At 44.7% G+C, this 18654-nt stretch overlaps 1 protein-coding gene across 1 annotated transcript; it reads left to right on the top strand.

Moving 5' to 3' along the window:
* Positions 1-323: 323 nt before the first annotated feature.
* Positions 324-9427, top strand: ptger1c (prostaglandin E receptor 1c (subtype EP1)). Its single transcript, XM_034190415.1, has 3 exons — positions 324-441; positions 6725-7662; positions 8701-9427. The coding sequence occupies exons 2-3, from the start codon at positions 6736-6738 to the stop codon at positions 8959-8961; spliced, it is 1188 nt and encodes a 395-aa protein (XP_034046306.1). The 5' UTR covers positions 324-441; positions 6725-6735; the 3' UTR covers positions 8962-9427.
* Positions 9428-18654: the final 9227 nt, after the last annotated feature.

The following is an 18654-nucleotide window of genomic DNA, read 5'->3' as shown; positions in this document are numbered from 1 at the left end:
TTTAAATTGGCCAATCTGTGTCTTTATTTTTCCGTGCAGTAACAGGAGGAAAGTAATGATCCCTGCAGTACCAACGATAATAATCGAGTCGTAGGCACTTTATTAAAGTTAATTCTCTTACTCTTATCAGGAAATGAACATTTCATTGAGAAGGAATGTTAGCACTGCTCAACTGTACGTGCATCGATCCTGCCAAAGTGAAGACTGACATCACATCTGACTCAGAGGTTCATCAAAGGTGATGGATGGATGGAACTGAGCCACCCAGAAAGCAAATGGAAAATGCAGGTCCAGCACATAGAGATAAAAGTGCAGCCAAGCCCAGAGAGAGAGAGAGAGAGAAAAGAAAATCAAAGGCAGAGGAAAAGGGAAAGCGCAAGAAACAGAACAAATGACTGGACAACAGAACGGATCTGCAAGCAAGAGAGACACTTTTAGCAGGTACTCCACCTCCTCTGTCTTTATTCTGTGCCGGTGAAAATGATCAAATGTTATCTAAATCAAAATGTAGTTCAATTAGTTGGAATAGTTGTGAAATATAGAAAGAACAAGTGTGAAAGTAAGAAGAGAATTTGAATAAAACCTGTGACTTCTTTATTAATTACATGTGAATATGGGCTGTGTAAGATGGAAAGAGATTCTGATTCCAGAAGGGGAGAAATGTTTCATTTAAAACTCACTTTTCAATAATAGAGGGATTCAACCTAATATCAGAAGTACACATTCTTCCTCTCACTCATGCAGGCTCTGACGTTAGTTAAATCACGTTATCCCTTTGTAACTTCTTCACACTCTGCAAGGAAATTGGTTTTCTCTCTGTAATAACATCAACTGTTGATGATGCATGGGTTGGACAGCAGAAACAATGCAAGAGAATATATGTACACACAGCGCATCCAGAAAGTATTCACAGCGGTGCGCTTCTTCCACATTTTTTATGTTACAGCCTTATATAGAAGAAATTCATTTTTTCCCCAAAATTCTACACACAATACCCCATAATGACAATGTGGAAAAGGCAGGGTTTTTAGGGGGTTTTTTTTAGATTTGAGAATTAAAAATTTAAAAACCTAAGAAATCACATGTACCTAAGTATTCACAGCCTTTGCCATGAAGCGCAAAATTGAGCTCAAATGTATTGTGTTACCACTGTTTCTGCAGCTTAATTGGGGTCCTCCTGGGGTAAATTCAGTTGATTAGACATGATTTGGAAAGGCACACACCTGTCTACATATATGATCCCACAGTTGACAGTGCATGTCAGAGTACAAACCAAGCATGAAGTCAAAGGAATTGTCTGTAGACCTCTGGGACATGATTGTCTCAAAGCACAAATCTGGGGAAGGGTAAAGAAATATTTCTGCTGCTTTGGAGGTCCCAATGAGCGCAGTGACCTCCATCATCCATAAATAGAAGACGTTTGAATCCACCAAGACTCTTCCAAGAGCTGGCCGTAGCAATCGGGGAGAAGGGCCTTAGTCAGGGAGGTCACTCTGTCAGAGCTCCAGCATTCCTCTGTAGAGAGAGGAGAACCTTCCAGAAGAACAACCATCTCTGCAGCAATCCACCAATCAGGCCTGTATGGTAGAGTGGCCAGACAGAAGCCACTCCTTAGTAAAAGACACATGGCAGCCCACCTGGAGTTTGCCAAAAGGCACCTGAAGGACTCTCAAACCATGAGGAACAAAATTCTCTGGTCTGATGAGTCAAAGATTGAAGAAATCATGTTTGGAGGAAAACAGGCACCATCCCTACATTGAAGAATGGTGGAGGCAGAATCATGTTGTGGGGATGTTTTTTTTAGCAGCAGGAACTGGGAGACTAGTCAGAATTGAGGGAAAGATGAATGCAGCAATGAACAGAGACATTCTGGATGAAAACCATCTCCAAAGCACTCTTGAGTGGCCCAGCCAGAGCCCCAACCTGAATCTGACTGAACATCTCTGGAGAGATCTGAAAATGGCTGCGCACCAATACTCGCCATCCAACCTGATGGAGCTTAAGAAGTCCTTCAAAAGGCAATGAGCAAAACTGCCCAAAGATAGGTGCATCAAACATGTTGCATCATATTCAAGAACACTTGAGGATGTCGTTGCTGCTAAAGGTGCATCAACAAAGTATTGACCAAAGGATGTGCAAGTGTACAAGTACAAGTGTTTTTTTTATTTTATTTTTAATAAATTTGCAAAAAAAAAAAAAAAAAAACATTTTTCATGTTGTCATTATGGGGTGTTGTGAGTAGAATTTTGAGGGAAAAATTTATTTACTTCATTTTGGAATAAGACTGAAACATAACAAAATGTGGAAAACAGAAAGCACTGTGAATGCTTTCCGGATACATTGTATACGAGGTCTGTTAGAAAAGTATCCGAACTTTTTATTTTTTTCAAAAACAATATGGATTTGAATCATGTGTGACTGCATCAGCCAAGCTTGAACTTTCGTGCGCATGCGTGAGTTTTTTCACGCCTGTCGGTTGCATCATTCGCTTGTGAGCAGGCTTTGTGTGAGCAGTGGTCCACCCCTCTCGTCGGATTTTTATTGCGAATAAATGTCTGAACAATTTGGAGCTTTGCTGCATCATTTTTTTCCAGAAACTTGAGAGACCTCCAGGTGGACACCATTCGGAAAATTCAGATGGCTTTCAGGGATGATTTTATGGGGATTATACAGATTAAGGAGTGCTCCAGCCGGTTTAAAGGCCGCCCACAGCTGCTGAGAGCACGCCGCGCTCCGAGCGCCGATCGACAGGCTCAAACCCCGCTGAATCAACCAGATCATTTCCAACGTGAAGGCTTTGTTGATCCGGGACATCGTCTGACTTACACAAAAATGGCAGGAGACGTGGACATTAGCACTTTTTCGGCACATTCCACTGTTACAAGAGTTTTTTTCATGGAAAGAGAAGCGGAGGGACGCGCCACCGTCCACCTCCATGTTGGTCTCACAGGACGGCTTTGAGATTGTTTTCAGACGGCTGTCGGTGGTTTTTCAGTCGTGTGACTATCCAAGAAATTGTGGATGAGCCTGGACATGCCCCAACATGTCCTGTGAGGCTTCATCGCGGCGTTGCTTTGCACCATGCGGCACCGCCGCGACGCGTGGAATTCCTCCGCACGTCTGTCTCAATGTGCCGAAAAAGTGCTGATGTCCACATCTTCCGCAATTCCTGTGCTAGTCAGAGGACGTCCCGGATAAAACACAGCGTCCAGTTTGGAAATGAATTGCACATTCCACTGTTACAGGAGTTTTGTCATGGAAAAAGGAGCGGAGGAATTCCGCGCGTCATGGCGGTGCCGCATGGTGCAAAGCAACACTGCGATGAAGCCTCACATGACATGTTCTGGCATGTCCAGGCTCATCCACAATTTCTCGGATAGTCACATGACTGAAAACCCACCGACAGCCCTCTGAAAACCATCTCAAAGCCGTCGTGAGACCAACACGGAGGTGGTTTTGTGCCGCGCCATAAGTGGCACGGTAGCGCATCCCTCTGTTTCTCTTTCCATGAAAAAAACTCCTGTAACAGTGGAATGTGCCAAAAAAGTACTGATGTCCACGTCTGCTGCCATTTTTGTGTAAGTCAGACGACATCCCAGATCAACAAAGCCTTCACGTTGGAAATGATCTGGTTGTTTCAGCCTGTCGATCGGCGCTCGGAGCGCGGCGTGCTCTCAGCAGCTGTGGGCGGTCTTTAAACTGGCTGTGGCTGGAGCACTCCTTAATCTGTGCAATCCCCATAAAATCGTCCCTGAAAGCCATCTGAATTTTCCGAATGGTGTCCACCTGGAAGTCTCTCACATTTTCTGGAAAAAATTGATGCAGCAAAGCTCCAAATCGTTCAGACATTTTATTCGCAATAAAAATCAGACGAGAGGGCTGGACCACTGCTCACATAAAGCCTGCTCACAGGCGAATGACGCAACCGACAGGCGTGAAAAAACTCACGCATGCGCACGAAGGTTCAAGCTTGGCTGATGCAATCACACGTGATTCAAATCCATATGGTTTTTGAAAAAAATAAAAAGGTTGGATACTTTTCTAACAGACCTTGTATATACATACATACAGAACAACTGCAAATTATAAAGAAGACAATGCTCATATGTCCAAGGGTATTTTAGCATTGCATTGTGTTTTTAGAATACAGCTGTATTCCTGGGCCTTCAAGAATCAGTGTGTGTTGGTTTGATGGGGGTGGGCTTTAAGAATTTGAGGTAAAAATTAGAGCATTGAAGAGGGGGTATTTCTGTTACATATGTCACAGACATCTTAAACAACCTGTGTCAGTCATAAATCATGCTTAAATTAGGAGAATATCTGTGGAAAACACTCATAGAAATGTGAGACTTTAAACATGTTGAATATTAAATGTCAAACACATGAAAATATAACAGGTAGATAAAAAATGATTTGGCACAGTATGACACCTTTAATTATTATCTTATTGGATTCAAGACATTTCATTTTCAAATCTGATCATTGAACAATAAAACCTAGATGAAAAACATCATGAAGGACTGTTTTAACCATCTGAGCCCTAACAACTCACCCCCTTGTCATGATCAACATTTCATGTTTCTGTACATAGATCAACAAAGAAATGTCACACAGATGTCAATCGACCACTTCCTGAAAATACAAGTTCTCACCAAGAGTGAGCATCTTGTATGTGTGTGTGTGACTATACACTCAACAAAAATATAAACGCAACACTTTTGGTTTTGCTCCCATTTTGTATGAGATGAACTCAAAGATCTAAAACTTTTTCCACATACACAATATCACCATTTCCCTCAAATATTGTTCACAAACCAGTCTAAATCTGTGATAGTGAGCAATTCTCCTTTGCTGAGATAATCCATCCCACCTCACAGGTGTGCCATATCAAGATGCTGATTAGACACCATGATTAGTGCACAGGTGTGCCTTAGACTGCCCACAATAAAAGGCCACTCTGAAAGGTGCAGTTTTGTTTTATTGGGGGGGGGGGGATACCAGTCAGTATCTGGTGTGACCACCATTTGCCTCATGCAGTGCAACACATCTCCTTCGCATAGAGTTGATCAGGTTGTCAATTGTGGCCTGTGGAATGTTGGTCCACTCCTCTTCAGTGGCTGTGCAAAGTTGCTGAATATTGTCAGGAACGGGTACACGCTGTCGTATACGCCGGTCCAGAGCATCCCAAACATGCTCAATGGGTGACATGTCCGGTGAGTATGCCGGCCATGCAAGAACTGGGACATTTTCAGCTTCCAAGAATTGTGTACAGATCCTTGCAACATGGGGCCGTGCATTATCCTGCTGCAACATGAGGTGATGTTCTTGGATGTATGGCACAACAATGGGCCTCAGGATCTCATCACAGTATCTCTGTGCATTCAAAATGCCATCAATAAAATGCACCTGTGTTCTTCGTCCATAACCGACGCCTGCCCATACCATAACCCCACCGCCACCATGGGCCACTCGATCCACAACATTGACATCAGAAAACTGCTCACCCACACGACGCCACACACGCTGTCTGCCATCTGCCCTGAACAGTGTGAACCGGGATTCATCCGTGAAGAGAACACCTCTCCAACGTGCCAAACGCCAGCGAATGTGAGCATTTGCCCACTCAAGTCGGTTACGGCGACGAACTGGAGTCAGGTCGAGACCCCGATGAGGACGACGAGCATGCAGATGAGCTTCCCTGAGACGGTTTCTGACAGTTTGTGCAAAAATTCTTTGGTTATGCAAACCGATTGTTTCAGCAGCTGTCCGAGTGGCTGGTCTCAGACGATCTTGGAGGTGAACATGCTGGATGTGGAGGTCCTGGGCTGGTGTGGTTACACGTGGTCTGCGGTTGTGAGGCTGGTTGGATGTACTGCCAAATTCTCTGAAACACCTTTGGAGACGGCTTATGGTAGAGAAATGAACATTCAATACACGAGCAACAGCTCTGGTTGACATTCCTGCTGTCAGCATGCCAATTGCACGCTCCCTCAAATCTTGCGACATCTGTGGCATTGTGCTGTGTGATAAAACTGCACCTTTCAGAGTGGCCTTTTATTGTGGGCAGTCTAAGGCACACCTGTGCACTAATCATGGTGTCTAATCAGTATCTTGATATGGCACACCTGTGAGGTGGGATGGATTATCTCAGCAAAGGAGAAGTGCTCACTATCACAGCTTTAGACTGGTTTGTGAACAATATTTGAGGGAAATGGTGATAATTGTGTATGTGGAAAAAGTTTTAGATCTTTGAGTTCATCTCATACAAAATAGGAGCAAAACCAAAAGTGTTGCGTTTATATTTTTGTTGAGTGTATTTAGTGCTAAAGATTATGAGAACATATGTGTATCAATGTTTTGTAGTGAGAAACCAAAGGTAAAAAATGAAAAATGCCTCTGGCAGGGTTTCATTCACCGTTCTTCATCTGTACCTGGGAAATCATAGCCCTCCTAATTAAGGTTTAAATCCCATAACTTCCTGGCACACTACATTTAATCAATTACAGTGCTGCCCACCAAAGCATTTATCAGCATTCAATGGTACACAATATAATATTTAAGCTCTCTGTTAGTTTTCTCTCTGTGAAGTACTTGACAGCTTTATCAGAACACAATGATGTACAGCTAAAATTAGGGCTCTTTTAACCAGTGCACAAATGTGTTAATTCTCCTACATTATGCATGTTTTTTTCTCACCTTTTGTTCTGGCTTTAATTCTCTATAGATGCGCCGAAGATGACAACACCATCTGCACTCATGGGTACCTTTACCTCGTCTACACCATCGATCACCCACTACAACTTGAAGATCAACACTTCAGAATACCCCAACTCTGTGGGGTCACATATCAGCACCGTACTCTCAGTCAGATCTTCAGGCTTTGTCATATCCTGCTTTACCATGTCCTTTGGCACCATCTCCAACCTCACTGCCCTCGTCATTTTAGCCAAATCCCACATGCGATGTCGCCGCCAAGCAAAAGCAACATTTTTGTTACTTGTTGGGGCATTGTTGTTGGTCGACCTTGGTGGCCATGTGATCCTAGGTGCTTTTGCTTTATACCTGCACACAAATCATAATAAGAGTGACAAAATTACAACACAGACTCTAAAACCCGTCAAGGCTTTCTGCCAGATCTTTGGAGCAAGCATGGTGTTTTTCGGTTTATGCCCTCTACTGTTGGGATGTGCCATGGCAGTGGAGCGGTGCGTGGGCATCACCCAACCTCTTTTTCACGCTGCTGTGGTCACTGTAACACATGTGCGCCGAGTTGTATTGTTTCTGCCCTCTCTTGCACTTGTGTTAGCAATTCTACCTTTACTGTCCGTGGGCACGTACACCCCCCAATTTCCAGGCACTTGGTGTTTCTTGCCAATCCACGGTTCACGATCAACGACCGATGCCAACCTGGTGCTAGTCTTTTCATGTGTGGGCCTCATCGCTCTCGCTCTTTCTCTGCTGTGTAACATAGTGAGTGGACTGGTGTTGCTGCAAGCAAGAATAAAGGCAAAAACTACCAAAACTAATTCAGCAGCTCACTGTATCCGCCGTTCGTCATCGCTGTCATCATCTTCCTTCATATTTTGTTCATTGGATGTGGAGATGATGGTGCAGCTGGCAGTGATCACTGTGGTTTCCTGTGTGTGTTGGAGTCCCTTTCTCGTGAGTACTACTACTTCACAGTTTGTTTGAAGCAGTGGTGGGTAGAAGTGGGCGACACCGGGAATTTTGTATTGATCCGATACCAAGTAAATACAGGCCCAGTATCGCAGATATCAATATCGATATCGATACTGATACCGATACTTTTTCATATTTAAGCTTCATAGATCCAAAGGATCCAAAAGACCTAGGATAGAATTTCGCCAAACATTGTACATGACAACAAAATACTTTATCACAATCAACATTTTTGTTTAAAAAAAAATCACTCAACACAACTTAAAACAAAATCTCCTGAGGTAGAGGGCTGACAAACCACAATACAAGGTTGTGCTGCTCTGTGTTGTGTGACACAACGCAGCGCTGCTCTTACAGACAGAGATTAGACTTTGATGAATCTGCGTGCGCAGCAGTCAGTGCGTGCGTGAGAGAAAAAAGCTTGAGTATCAATCTTTTTACACGAGGATCATTCAATATCAATAAAAGTGTTGGTATCGATATTATCGATATTAGGATCGATCTGCAAATCTCTAGTGGTGGGCACAGCTAACCGAAACGTTAGCTTGAGCAGATAAATGAATGATAATGATAAATCACTAAAATGTAAAAATATAAAACCACTAAAATATAACTACTATCCACTAACATTTATGATATGAATTTAGCTTTTGCTTTTTATTAACCTTGAAAAAATTGTGCTAATTGAATTAGCATGTATCATGTATTATTGTGTACACTGCAACAGGACCAAACATATGACTTTTGGATTTACAAACATTTCTGACCGTTAAACTTTATTCAAAAAAATCTTCATTGACTTAAAGTCCGTAGAAGTAAATTTTGAGGAAGCTAACTGGCCTGCCAATGGTTTTCGAGATTAGCTGAAAAGCTATTCTGCTAACAAAAAAGTTAGCTGTGCTGACTGTTGATGCTGATTAACTGAACTCTGCCCACCGTGGTTTCAAGAAACATTCAACTTTCTGAGATGATGTGACATGTTGTACTCTAATAGTTATTTTGTTTTTCCTACTTTAACAGATTCACATTCTTGTGGTGCAGTTCAATCAAAGTTCCATCACCTTGACCCAACAGCCAGATCAATTCATTCTTCTGGGCTTGCGAATGGCCTGCTGGAACCAGATCCTAGACCCCTGGGTTTACATCTTACTGAGGAGAGCAGTGTTGTACAAAGTCTGTTGTGGACCCAGATCCACTATGATAGCAAGACGTTCCTTTGTAGGATCCATAGGCAGTTCCAAAAAGGTGGTTATGGTGACCAATATGACTCCTGAAGTTTGACTGGTCACACTGTACGCCCCGTGGTGTTTGACCAGTATTACTCTTCTGTCACGTGCCTAACTGACAACAATCTCCTGATGTATGAATCAAACTTTTACTTTTCTGAGCTCACAGCTAGCACAGGCTAGTATTTTAAATTTTGAGATGACAAACGAATGCTCCAACATCCCGACATACACTTTGCATGTTTCTTCTGTGTAATTATTCATTACCAGCTCAACTAAAATTATTGCATGTTTATCTTTATAAAAGGTGATGACTGGATGTCTTTGGTACCAAGTCTCTCCAGAGGAGCCTTGGGTACAGTTGGAGTAATTTTGTGTCAAACGAGCAGTTACTTAGCGAGACTAAGATGAGCAGTATCACTTGCATTGCAAGGGAGCATCAGCTTCAACATTTTGGTCACGTGGCACTTTTCTCTGTGCATGATCCAGTGCTAAGGTCCCCAGTGGATGGAGAAGGCCAATACTGGGGGAGCTACAACCACTACCTTTACACCCCCACCCCCACCCCCCAGGACTAAACCAAAGCAACTGTTTTAGGTTCCTTAGATGACCCCAAAACACAATCAGGATGTTCCCAAAAATAAAAACTGGCCTTGAGCCAGTTATCCAAGATGGCCACTAAAATAGGGTTGTTTTTTTTTTTTTCACTAAAACACCTTTACACAACATATAAACAACTTAAATATCACAGAGATTTAATGGGAAGACCATTGCAGGTCACAGCAAACTCATTTGTGCCTAAATTCATTCATGGGTTTAAGATTCAAAATGGCGTCCAAAATGGCCACCAATAGACCCTTATCATTAAAATACATAGTAGAAACAAATAATAGACTTAATAATGACAGAAATCATTGGTGTTTAAGTGCAAAAAACCCTATTTTGGTGGCCATCTAGGATGCCATCTTGGATAACTGGCTTGAGGCCAGTTTTTATTTTTGGGAACATCCTGATTGTGTTTTGGGGTCATCTAAAGACCCTAAAAAAAGTTGGTTTGGTTTCGTCCTGGGGGGGGTGCAAAGGTAGTGGTCGTAGCTCCCCTAGTACAAGGGGACCCTCAAGCTTAAGCCCCTTTCACAAAGGGTCAACGTAGAGTTGCATAATGCACTGTACAGACTACACCAAGCTTATGCAGCCTTATACTGAGCTTATGCAACCCTACATTGCAATGTGCTGCGGGACGCAAAGGGGTCAATGAAATAGACACAAAAAATTAAACATTTAATTTTTTTTTGCGGACGTTTGGCGTAGTCTACGTAAGACTCCCCTACTGTATGCAAGTCTACTGCACTACTGTACACCATGCCTCCGCAATTGTACGCTACTCTATGCCAGTCCAATGAAAAATCCTTTTAGGTTTTTTATCAGTACATACCTGCATTGCTATATTTTATTCATCCCTCTGGACTCTGCTGAACTTTGCTGGCAGTGAAGCTTCAAAACCACAGAAAAGGCGATCCAAGCTTCCCCACTCCACGTGCAACATACGCAGCCATTCCTGCGTACTAGATACGCAACACAATGCATTTCTATGTAGGCCAGGTGTGAAAGGGGCTTTAACCTGTTTGTGGGAGATAGATGCAGAGTGGTGGGGATGGACCAGTTGTCTGCCTTGGCGGTTGCTATCCCGGATGCAAGGTAGTTCTGTCATGTTGTGGGCACAGCAAAGTGCAGCACCAGCACATGCACCCAGACTTGACTTGAGTAGCTCTTTATACAGTAGAGTTGGCACCAGATTAAATGTTATACAATAATATGAAACAGTGACCTCCAGTGGCCATCGAGGCTTTACAAGCAACATGATAGCTTTTGGTTGGTAAGGTTAGACCTTACTTGTGTGAAGGGCCTTGAAGCAGCTTTGTTGTGATTTGGCGCTGCATAAATGAAATAAATTGAAATTAATAAATTGAAATAAATTGTCTTTCTGGCTTTATTTTAAATTGTATGTTAAAAGATGCCAACATGTCCCAAAACAGGACATTCACCCATCCTCATCTGTATCTATCAGAGCCCAAAATTTCAGAGCGGAATATGTGGTTCTTTATAACAGAGTGAATTACAAACATTTTGTGGAACCACTTGCTGACTGACTCCATTAATCATATGCATGCCAGACTAATTGCAGGAAACAGATAAGCTTAATCGGAAAATGTAGTGCTGCTTTATTTATTTATTTTTGTAGTTACATAATGTCCCAAGAACCATTTAATTTAATCCAAATTTCACTACAAAGCAGTCTTTTAATCTTAACACAATCACAACATAAAATGCACCTGATGGCAAAGAATGTATTACTTGCATGCATTCTTTTTAATTTATTAAATCCACTGTAAACGACCTGCTAACTTTGGTAGAGAAATGTGCAAAATTATATTGATAATGCTCTTTTAGAATGTTTTCAGTTGTGCAATAACAATGCAAAAAGTAGTCTGATCATTTTTCTGTAAATATGCCAGTAGCATGATACAGAAAATTGATCAGTGATCTGCCATAACTATCCAATCAGATGTCTCCTGAGATCTCATGAGGATTTTGCCATAGCAGAAGTAATTTGTTTCTTTACTTTGTTGTAAATGGTGTTCTAAAAGCAATAAAATCTATATTGAATTGAATTATAGTTTATTTTATTTATAGTACTGTTCATATTATTTTAGACATACTGGTTAGGACTAGAAACCTGTCAGCTTTATTATACGAGGTCTATTAGATAATAAACCGACCTTTTTATTTTTTTTTTTAACGATATGGATTTGAATGACTTGCGATTACACCAATCATGCTTGAAGTGAGATGTGGTCCCGCCCTCTCAGCTGAATTCCTTTGTTTCACACGCTGCTCGAGACGGCGCGCGTTGCTTTATCAAAATTTTTTCTGGACCTGTGAGGAATATCCGAGTGGACACTATTCGAGAAATTAAGCTGGTTTTCGGTGAAAAGTTTAACGGCTGATGAGAGATTATGGGGTGTTTCTGTCGCTGTAAGGACTTCCCATGGAGCGGGACGTCGCGCAGCGCTTCCAGGCGCCGTCGTCGGCCTGTTTCGACCTGAAAACATCCTAATTTAAGGCTTAATTCACCCAGGACGTCGTGAGAGAACAGAGAAGATTCAGAACAGGCCGGCATGAGGACTTTATGCGGACATTCCACTGTTTAAGGACATTTTGTAATTAAAGACGTGCGCGCAAATTCGCCGAGTCGTTTCCGTGACGACTCAGCGAATCTGTGTGCGCCGCGACAGGAAAAACACCTCCGTGTTGAAAACCATTTGTAAAATTCAGGCGGCTTTTGATGGCTTTCAACAAGTGAGTAACTGAGAAATTGTTTAACAGCTGGGCATGTTCCAACTTGTCCGTTAAGGTTTCCAACGGAGGTGTTTTTCCTGTTGCGACCCCCCGCGGTCGGGTCCGGCCCGACATGCGACTCTGCCCGCACGTTCTTTCATTACAAAATGTCTGTTAACAATGGAATGTCCGAATAAACTCCTCATGCCGACTTCTTCTGAAAGTTCTCTGTTCTCTGACGACTTATTGGGTTAACAGAGCCTGAAATGTGGAAGTTTTCAACTTGAAACGGCGAGACGCTGCCGCCTCGAAGCGCAGATCGCCGTCAGGCGCCGTGGGCCATCCTTACAGCGACACTACCAGACCAAAATCTCTCATCAGCCGTTAAAATATTTACCGAAAACCAGCTGAATTTATCGAATGGTGTCCACTCAGTTGTGCCTTACAGTTTTGAAAAAAATTTGATCAAACAAAGCAGCAGTCTCTGAGCCATTCCTAAACAATGAAAAAAATCGACGAGAGGGTGGGCCACTCCTCACTCAAAGACTGCCCACAGGCGAATGACGTAACCGACAGGCGTCCACGAGGGTTCAAGCATGTCTGATGTAATCACACGTGATTCAAATCCATATGGTTTTTGAAAAAAATAATAAGGTCGGATACTTTTCTAATAGACCACGTACAGCCAAATTCATTAATGTATGATCATGCACAATTGTGGCGTGATCATGGCATGACATAATTCTAAGCATGAAGTGACATGTCTCATGAATACCTGCAGCCAACAGTTTACATACTGCCTCTTCAAGAAGCACAGATGTTTCCAGCATGAAATCTGCTACAGGCACTTAAAGTACTTTACAATGATGCTTCACATTCACCCACACACACCATTATCAGGTGAGTGAGTGCGATGGAAGCTGCATAACTGCATCAGGGATCAACTTGGGGATGTAAAATCCTGTGCAAGGGCAAAGAGATTTTTCCTATCTGATCGGGGAATTCAACCAAAGGTCCTCTGGTAACGTGCCTCTTCTTGCCAACAGGAAGACAGGCAACTACTTGGGGCTCCAGGACTGTAAGGCTAACAAACTTTCTACAACAGCCAAAGCCACCCATTGCTTGGGCAGTTTTGACAAACGTTAAGGATAGCAATGACTCACAGGGGCAAGAACATTTTTTAACTTACACTTTTTTTTACTTATACTATTGTGATGCTATTACTGGAGCATTTAATCATTAATATTCAACAAAAAAGATAAAGGTAAGGTAATAACATGATGACTGCTGATAAATGACAGGGATATAATATAATTGTGTTGAACACTGTTTGGAGGGCCCCCCTGGGTATTTTTGCCAAGGGCCCCAACAGAGTCTAGAATCACCATCACGGATCACAAGCCCATGTGTGCAACCTCCAAGCCACCACCTCCCCACATTAAAAAAACATAAATAAACAAAAGCCAGAAAAACACTGACAGTTGATCACCAGGACAAAGGCCAAGGCACTGTCAAAGTTAACCTACATCAGTTTTATATTCATGGTTTTCTGTGTAGCCGACAGCCCTTTTGGACATAGTGATGGAGTGATCTCTTAAAGACTGACAATGTCACATTTCCAGCTACAGTAATGCCTCCATCTCCATCTGTTCCTTAATTGTAATCTTTAGGTTCTGTTGGACGTCTAGAACAAAGGTTTGTTTAGTCTAGGGTGCTAATTTGGACCTTTTTTGATGTTGTAAAGTCTGTGTGGCCCAAAATATTTTATATTTTTGCATAATGGAACATAGGGCTGTTTGTGGGACCATGAATATTTCAGAAGTAAACACATCACTTTGTGAAATTTTCCATGCTGTTTATATATGGAACACAAACCAAATACATAAATATAAACAAATCAATCAAATGAATCAGAAATAAATCAATTAAAGCATAAATACATAGATACAGTGCATCTAGAAACAATTTACAGTGCTTTGCTTTTTCCACATTTTTGTCACAGCCTTATTCCAAAATAGATTAAATTCATTTTTATCTATGCCATACCCCATAATGACAAAATGTTTTTTTTTTTTTTTTAGATTTTTACAAATTTATTTAAAAAAAACAAACAAACTAAGCAATCACATGTAATGTAAGTATTCACAGCCTTTCCCATGAAAACTCAAATTTGAGCTCAGGTGCATCGTGTCCACTGATAATCCTTGAGATGTTTCTACAGCTTAATTGGAGTCCACCTGGGGTAAGTTTCTGGCATTGTCTCTCGTTCAAGTGTAGATTGAGACCAGGACTGTGACACTTGTAACCCATCCATTCCTTGTGAAGCTCCTCCAAATTCTTCAATTGGCTTTGCTTCACAGTCTTCTTAAGGCTGTAGTCATGCCTCTTGCTTATGCAGCTTTTCCTACCACACTTTTCCCTTTCAGTCAGCTTGCCATGAATATACTTTGATACAGCAATCTGTGAACAACCAGGCCTTTCACCAATGATCTTCTGTGTCTTACCTTGTGGAGGGTGTCAGAGTGTCTTCTGTACAATTGTCAAGTACGCAGTCTTCCTCATGACTGTTGTGTGTCATGGACCTGATTAAAAGATTCATGGTGTTTATACTATATAAGTAGAGAGTTATTCATATTTGAAATTAATTATTCTAACATTTTGAGATACATACAATTTTCTAGGGTGGCCTAGTGGACTCGTGTTAGCACTGTTGCTGCACAGGTGTAAGTGAGCTCCTGTAGGCCATAATTATCCATCCATCCGTTTTCTAAACCCACTTACTAGAGGTGTTGTGTGGGCCGCTGAAGAGGAGGTACTGCTGGCCCACCACCACCAGAGGGCGCCCTGTCTGGAGTGCGGGCTCCAGACATCGGAGGGCGCTGCCGCCTCACAGGAGCAGCCAGGGTGACAGCTGTCACCCATCACCTGAGACAGCTGATATCAATCACCAGGGAGGTATATCAGCAGGACGGCATCTCCACCTCATTGCCGAGATATCGCTCTACTAAGGAGGTAACGAACTCAGCCAGTCGTATTATTCTGAGAATTAATACTGTGTTACTTGTGCTTAGGTCAGCTGAAGACCGTATTGGACGAAGTAGGATAAGTACTCACATTCCAATCCTACAGTACTATTTTGAGTAGAGGTGGAGGTGGTGTTTCCACCCCGTGTGTTGCTGGGTGCGGCCGCACCCACACCTGACTGTTTCTGTTCCTTGCCAGCAGTACCGGATCCGACGAGCGGAGGCAGTGGCCACCTGGGAGATTGGGACTTGGCGGCTCCAGTATTCCCGGGGTTCGGTGGCAGAGGAAATCGGGTGGTTCCGGTTCGACTCGGACAGACGTCTCCTATCGTCGAGCCTGCCCACACGACACCATTGGAATCCGGCTTACCGCTATAATTGTAATCTGTTGTGTTTGTTGTGCGTGTTCACAACAGTAAAGCTTTGTGATTTGACTTCCTCCATTGTCCGTTCATTAGCGCCCCCTGTTGTGGGTCCGTGTACCTACACTTTCACAACAGGATATCTCGGCCAACGTCATGGATCCCGAGGGGCGTCAACCGGCCGTTGAACGGCCAATGGAAGAACAGGACGCGCAGGCGTCCGCAGGAGGGGTAATCGGTGAGTTGCAGCGGATCCTCACCGCTTTCACGACTCGGTTAGATTTGATGACCAAGCAGAACGTCCTCCTGAACTGCAGGGTGGAGGCTCTCGCCGCACAGGTGGAAGCGCGCCCTCCGGGCGCCGCTGCGGCTCTCCCTCCTGTAGATCCTGTGCGTAACATTGACGTTCCACTGGTCGTTTAACGACCCCTCCCTCCTTCCCCGGAAGCATACATAAGCCCTCCCGAGACGTGCGCGGATTTCCTTATGCAGTGTTCGCTCGTCTTCGCACAGCGTCCTGTTATGTACGCGACCGATGCTAGCAGGGTAGCTTATGTCATAAATCTGCTTCGCGGTGAGGCACGCGCTTGGGCTACAGCGCTCTGGGAGCAGAATTCACGGCTCCTTCAGACATATGATGGGTTTGTGAGGGAGTTCAGAACTGTGTTCGATCACCCTAATAGAGGAGAAACCGCTTCAACAGTGCTACTGTCAATGAGACAGGGGCGTCGGAGCGCAGCTGCCTATGCAGTCGACTTCCGCATCGCAGCTGCGAGGTCCGGCTGGAATAGCACTGCCCTCCGCTCCGCCTTTGTAAACGGACTGTCTTTGGTTCTTAAGGAGCACCTGGTGGCTAAGGACGAACCGCGGGATTTAGATGGGCTTATCGATCTGGTCATACGGTTAGGCAGGTCCACGGAGTATGTTTTAATTGTGGCTCGACAGAGCACCAAGTGAGAGACTGCCCCGAGCGGTTAAACACCAACGCCCGCCCCTAGAGACTGGGCTAAGGGTGGGCCGAGACATTCACGTGGGACACACCCACATTGCCACACGACTCCCAGTTACGATCCTCTATGAGGAATCAACCCTGAAAGCCCCAGCACTGGTGGACACGGGCTCTGAAGGGAATCTGTTGGACAGCAGATGGGCCAGGGAGATAGGGCTCCCTCTGGTGGCGCTTACCTCGCCTGTACAGGTGCGAGCACTAGATGGCTCCCTACTCCCTCCAATCACTCATAAGACACCACCTGTAACTCTGGTGGTGTCCGGAAATCACCAGGAGGAGATCGAATTTTTTGTGACTCCTGCTACCTCCCGTGTGATTTTGGGGTTTCCCTGGATGTTGAAACACAATCCCCGGATTGATTGGCCGTCCGGGGTAGTGGTTCAGTGGAGCGAGACCTGCCATCGGGTATGTTTAGGTTCCTCGGTTCCTCCCGGCTCCCAGGCTAAGGAGGAGGTCAGAGTCCCGCCCAATCTAGGGATGGTGCCGGTGGAGTACCATGACCTTGTCGACGCGTTCAGCAAGGATCTGGCGCTCACTCTTCCCCCCCCACCGTCCTTATGATTGTGCCATTGATTTGGTTCCGGGCAGTGAGTTCCCGTCCAGCAGGTTGTACAACCTCTCACGGCCTGAGCGCGAATCAATGGAGACCTACATCCGGGACTCGTTAGCCGCCGGGTTGATCCGGAATTCCACCTCCCCGATGGGTGCGGGTTTCTTTTTTGTGGGTAAAAAAGACGGCGGACTTCGTCCATGCATTGATTATAGGGGACTGAACGACATTACGGTTCACAACCGATACCCGTTGCCCCTATTAGATTCGGTGTTCACGCCCCTGCATGGAGCTAAGATGTTCACCAAGCTTGATCTTAGGAATGCGTATCACCTGGTTCGGATCCGGAAGGGAGACGAGTGGAAGACGGCATTTAACACCCCCTTGGGTCACTTTGAATACCTGGTCATGCCGTTCGGTCTCACGAACGCTCCCGCGACTTTCCAAGCGTTGGTTAATGATGTCTTGCAGGACTTCCTGCACCGGTTCGTCTTCGTATATCTGGACGATATACTCATCTTTTCTCCGGACCCTGAGACCCATGTGAAACATGTCCGTCAGGTCCTACAGCGGTTGTTGGAGAACCGACTGTTTGTGAAGGGCGAGAAGTGTGAGTTCCACCGCACTTCTTTGTCTTTCCTGGGGTTCATTATCTCCTCCAACTCCGTCGCTCCTGATCCGGCCAAGGTTGCGGCGGTGAGAGACTGGCCCCAACCCACAAGCCGTAGGAAACTGCAACAGTTCCTCGGCTTTGCTAATTTCTACAGGAGGTTCATTAAGGGCTACAGTCAGGTAGTTAGCCCCCTGACAGCCCTAACCTCGCCAAAAGTTCCCGTCACCTGGTCGGATCGTTGCGATGCCGCGTTCAAGGAGTTGAAACGGCCCTTCTCGTCTGCACCCGTTCTGGTGCAGCCCGATCCTAGTCGCCAGTTAGTGGTTGAAGTGGACGCCTCGGACTCAGCAATAGGAGCCGTGCTATCCCAGAGCGGGAAGACCGATAAGGTCCTTCACCCGTGTGCCTATTTTTCCTGCAGGTTGACCCCGGCCGAACGGAACTATGACGTCGGCAATCGAGAACTCCTTGCGGTGAAAGAGGCCCTTGAGGAGTGGAGACATCTGTTGGAGGGAACGTCCGTGCCTTTCACGGTTTTCACTGACCACCGGAACCTGGAGTATATCAGGACCGCGAAGCGGCTGAATCCCAGGCAAGCCCGCTGGTCACTGTTCTTCAGCCGTTTTGACTTCCGGATCACCTACCGTCCCGGGACCAAAAACCAAAGATCGGATGCTTTGTCCCGGGTACATGAAGACGAAGTCAGAACGGAGTCGTCGGATCCCCCGGATCCCATCATCCCGGAGTCCACTATCGTGGCCACCCTCACCTGGGACGTGGAGAAGACCGTCCGGGAGTCCCTGGCACGAAACCCGGACCCCGGAACCGGGCCGAAGAACAGACTTTACGTCC

This window comes from Thalassophryne amazonica, chromosome 16, assembly GCF_902500255.1.
Source record: "Thalassophryne amazonica chromosome 16, fThaAma1.1, whole genome shotgun sequence".
In the NCBI taxonomy this organism is placed as follows: domain Eukaryota; kingdom Metazoa; phylum Chordata; class Actinopteri; order Batrachoidiformes; family Batrachoididae; genus Thalassophryne; species Thalassophryne amazonica.
This window is presented reverse-complemented; position numbering and strand designations above follow the sequence as displayed.

Excerpts from the sequence above, each read along its gene's own strand:
- ptger1c (XM_034190415.1), top strand. The coding sequence starts at position 6,736 with ATGACAACACCATCTGCACTCATGGGTACCTTTACCTCGTCTACACCA. Across the intron at positions 7,663-8,700 it reads TGTGTTGGAGTCCCTTTCTC|ATTCACATTCTTGTGGTGCA; the intron begins GTGAGTACTACT and ends CTACTTTAACAG.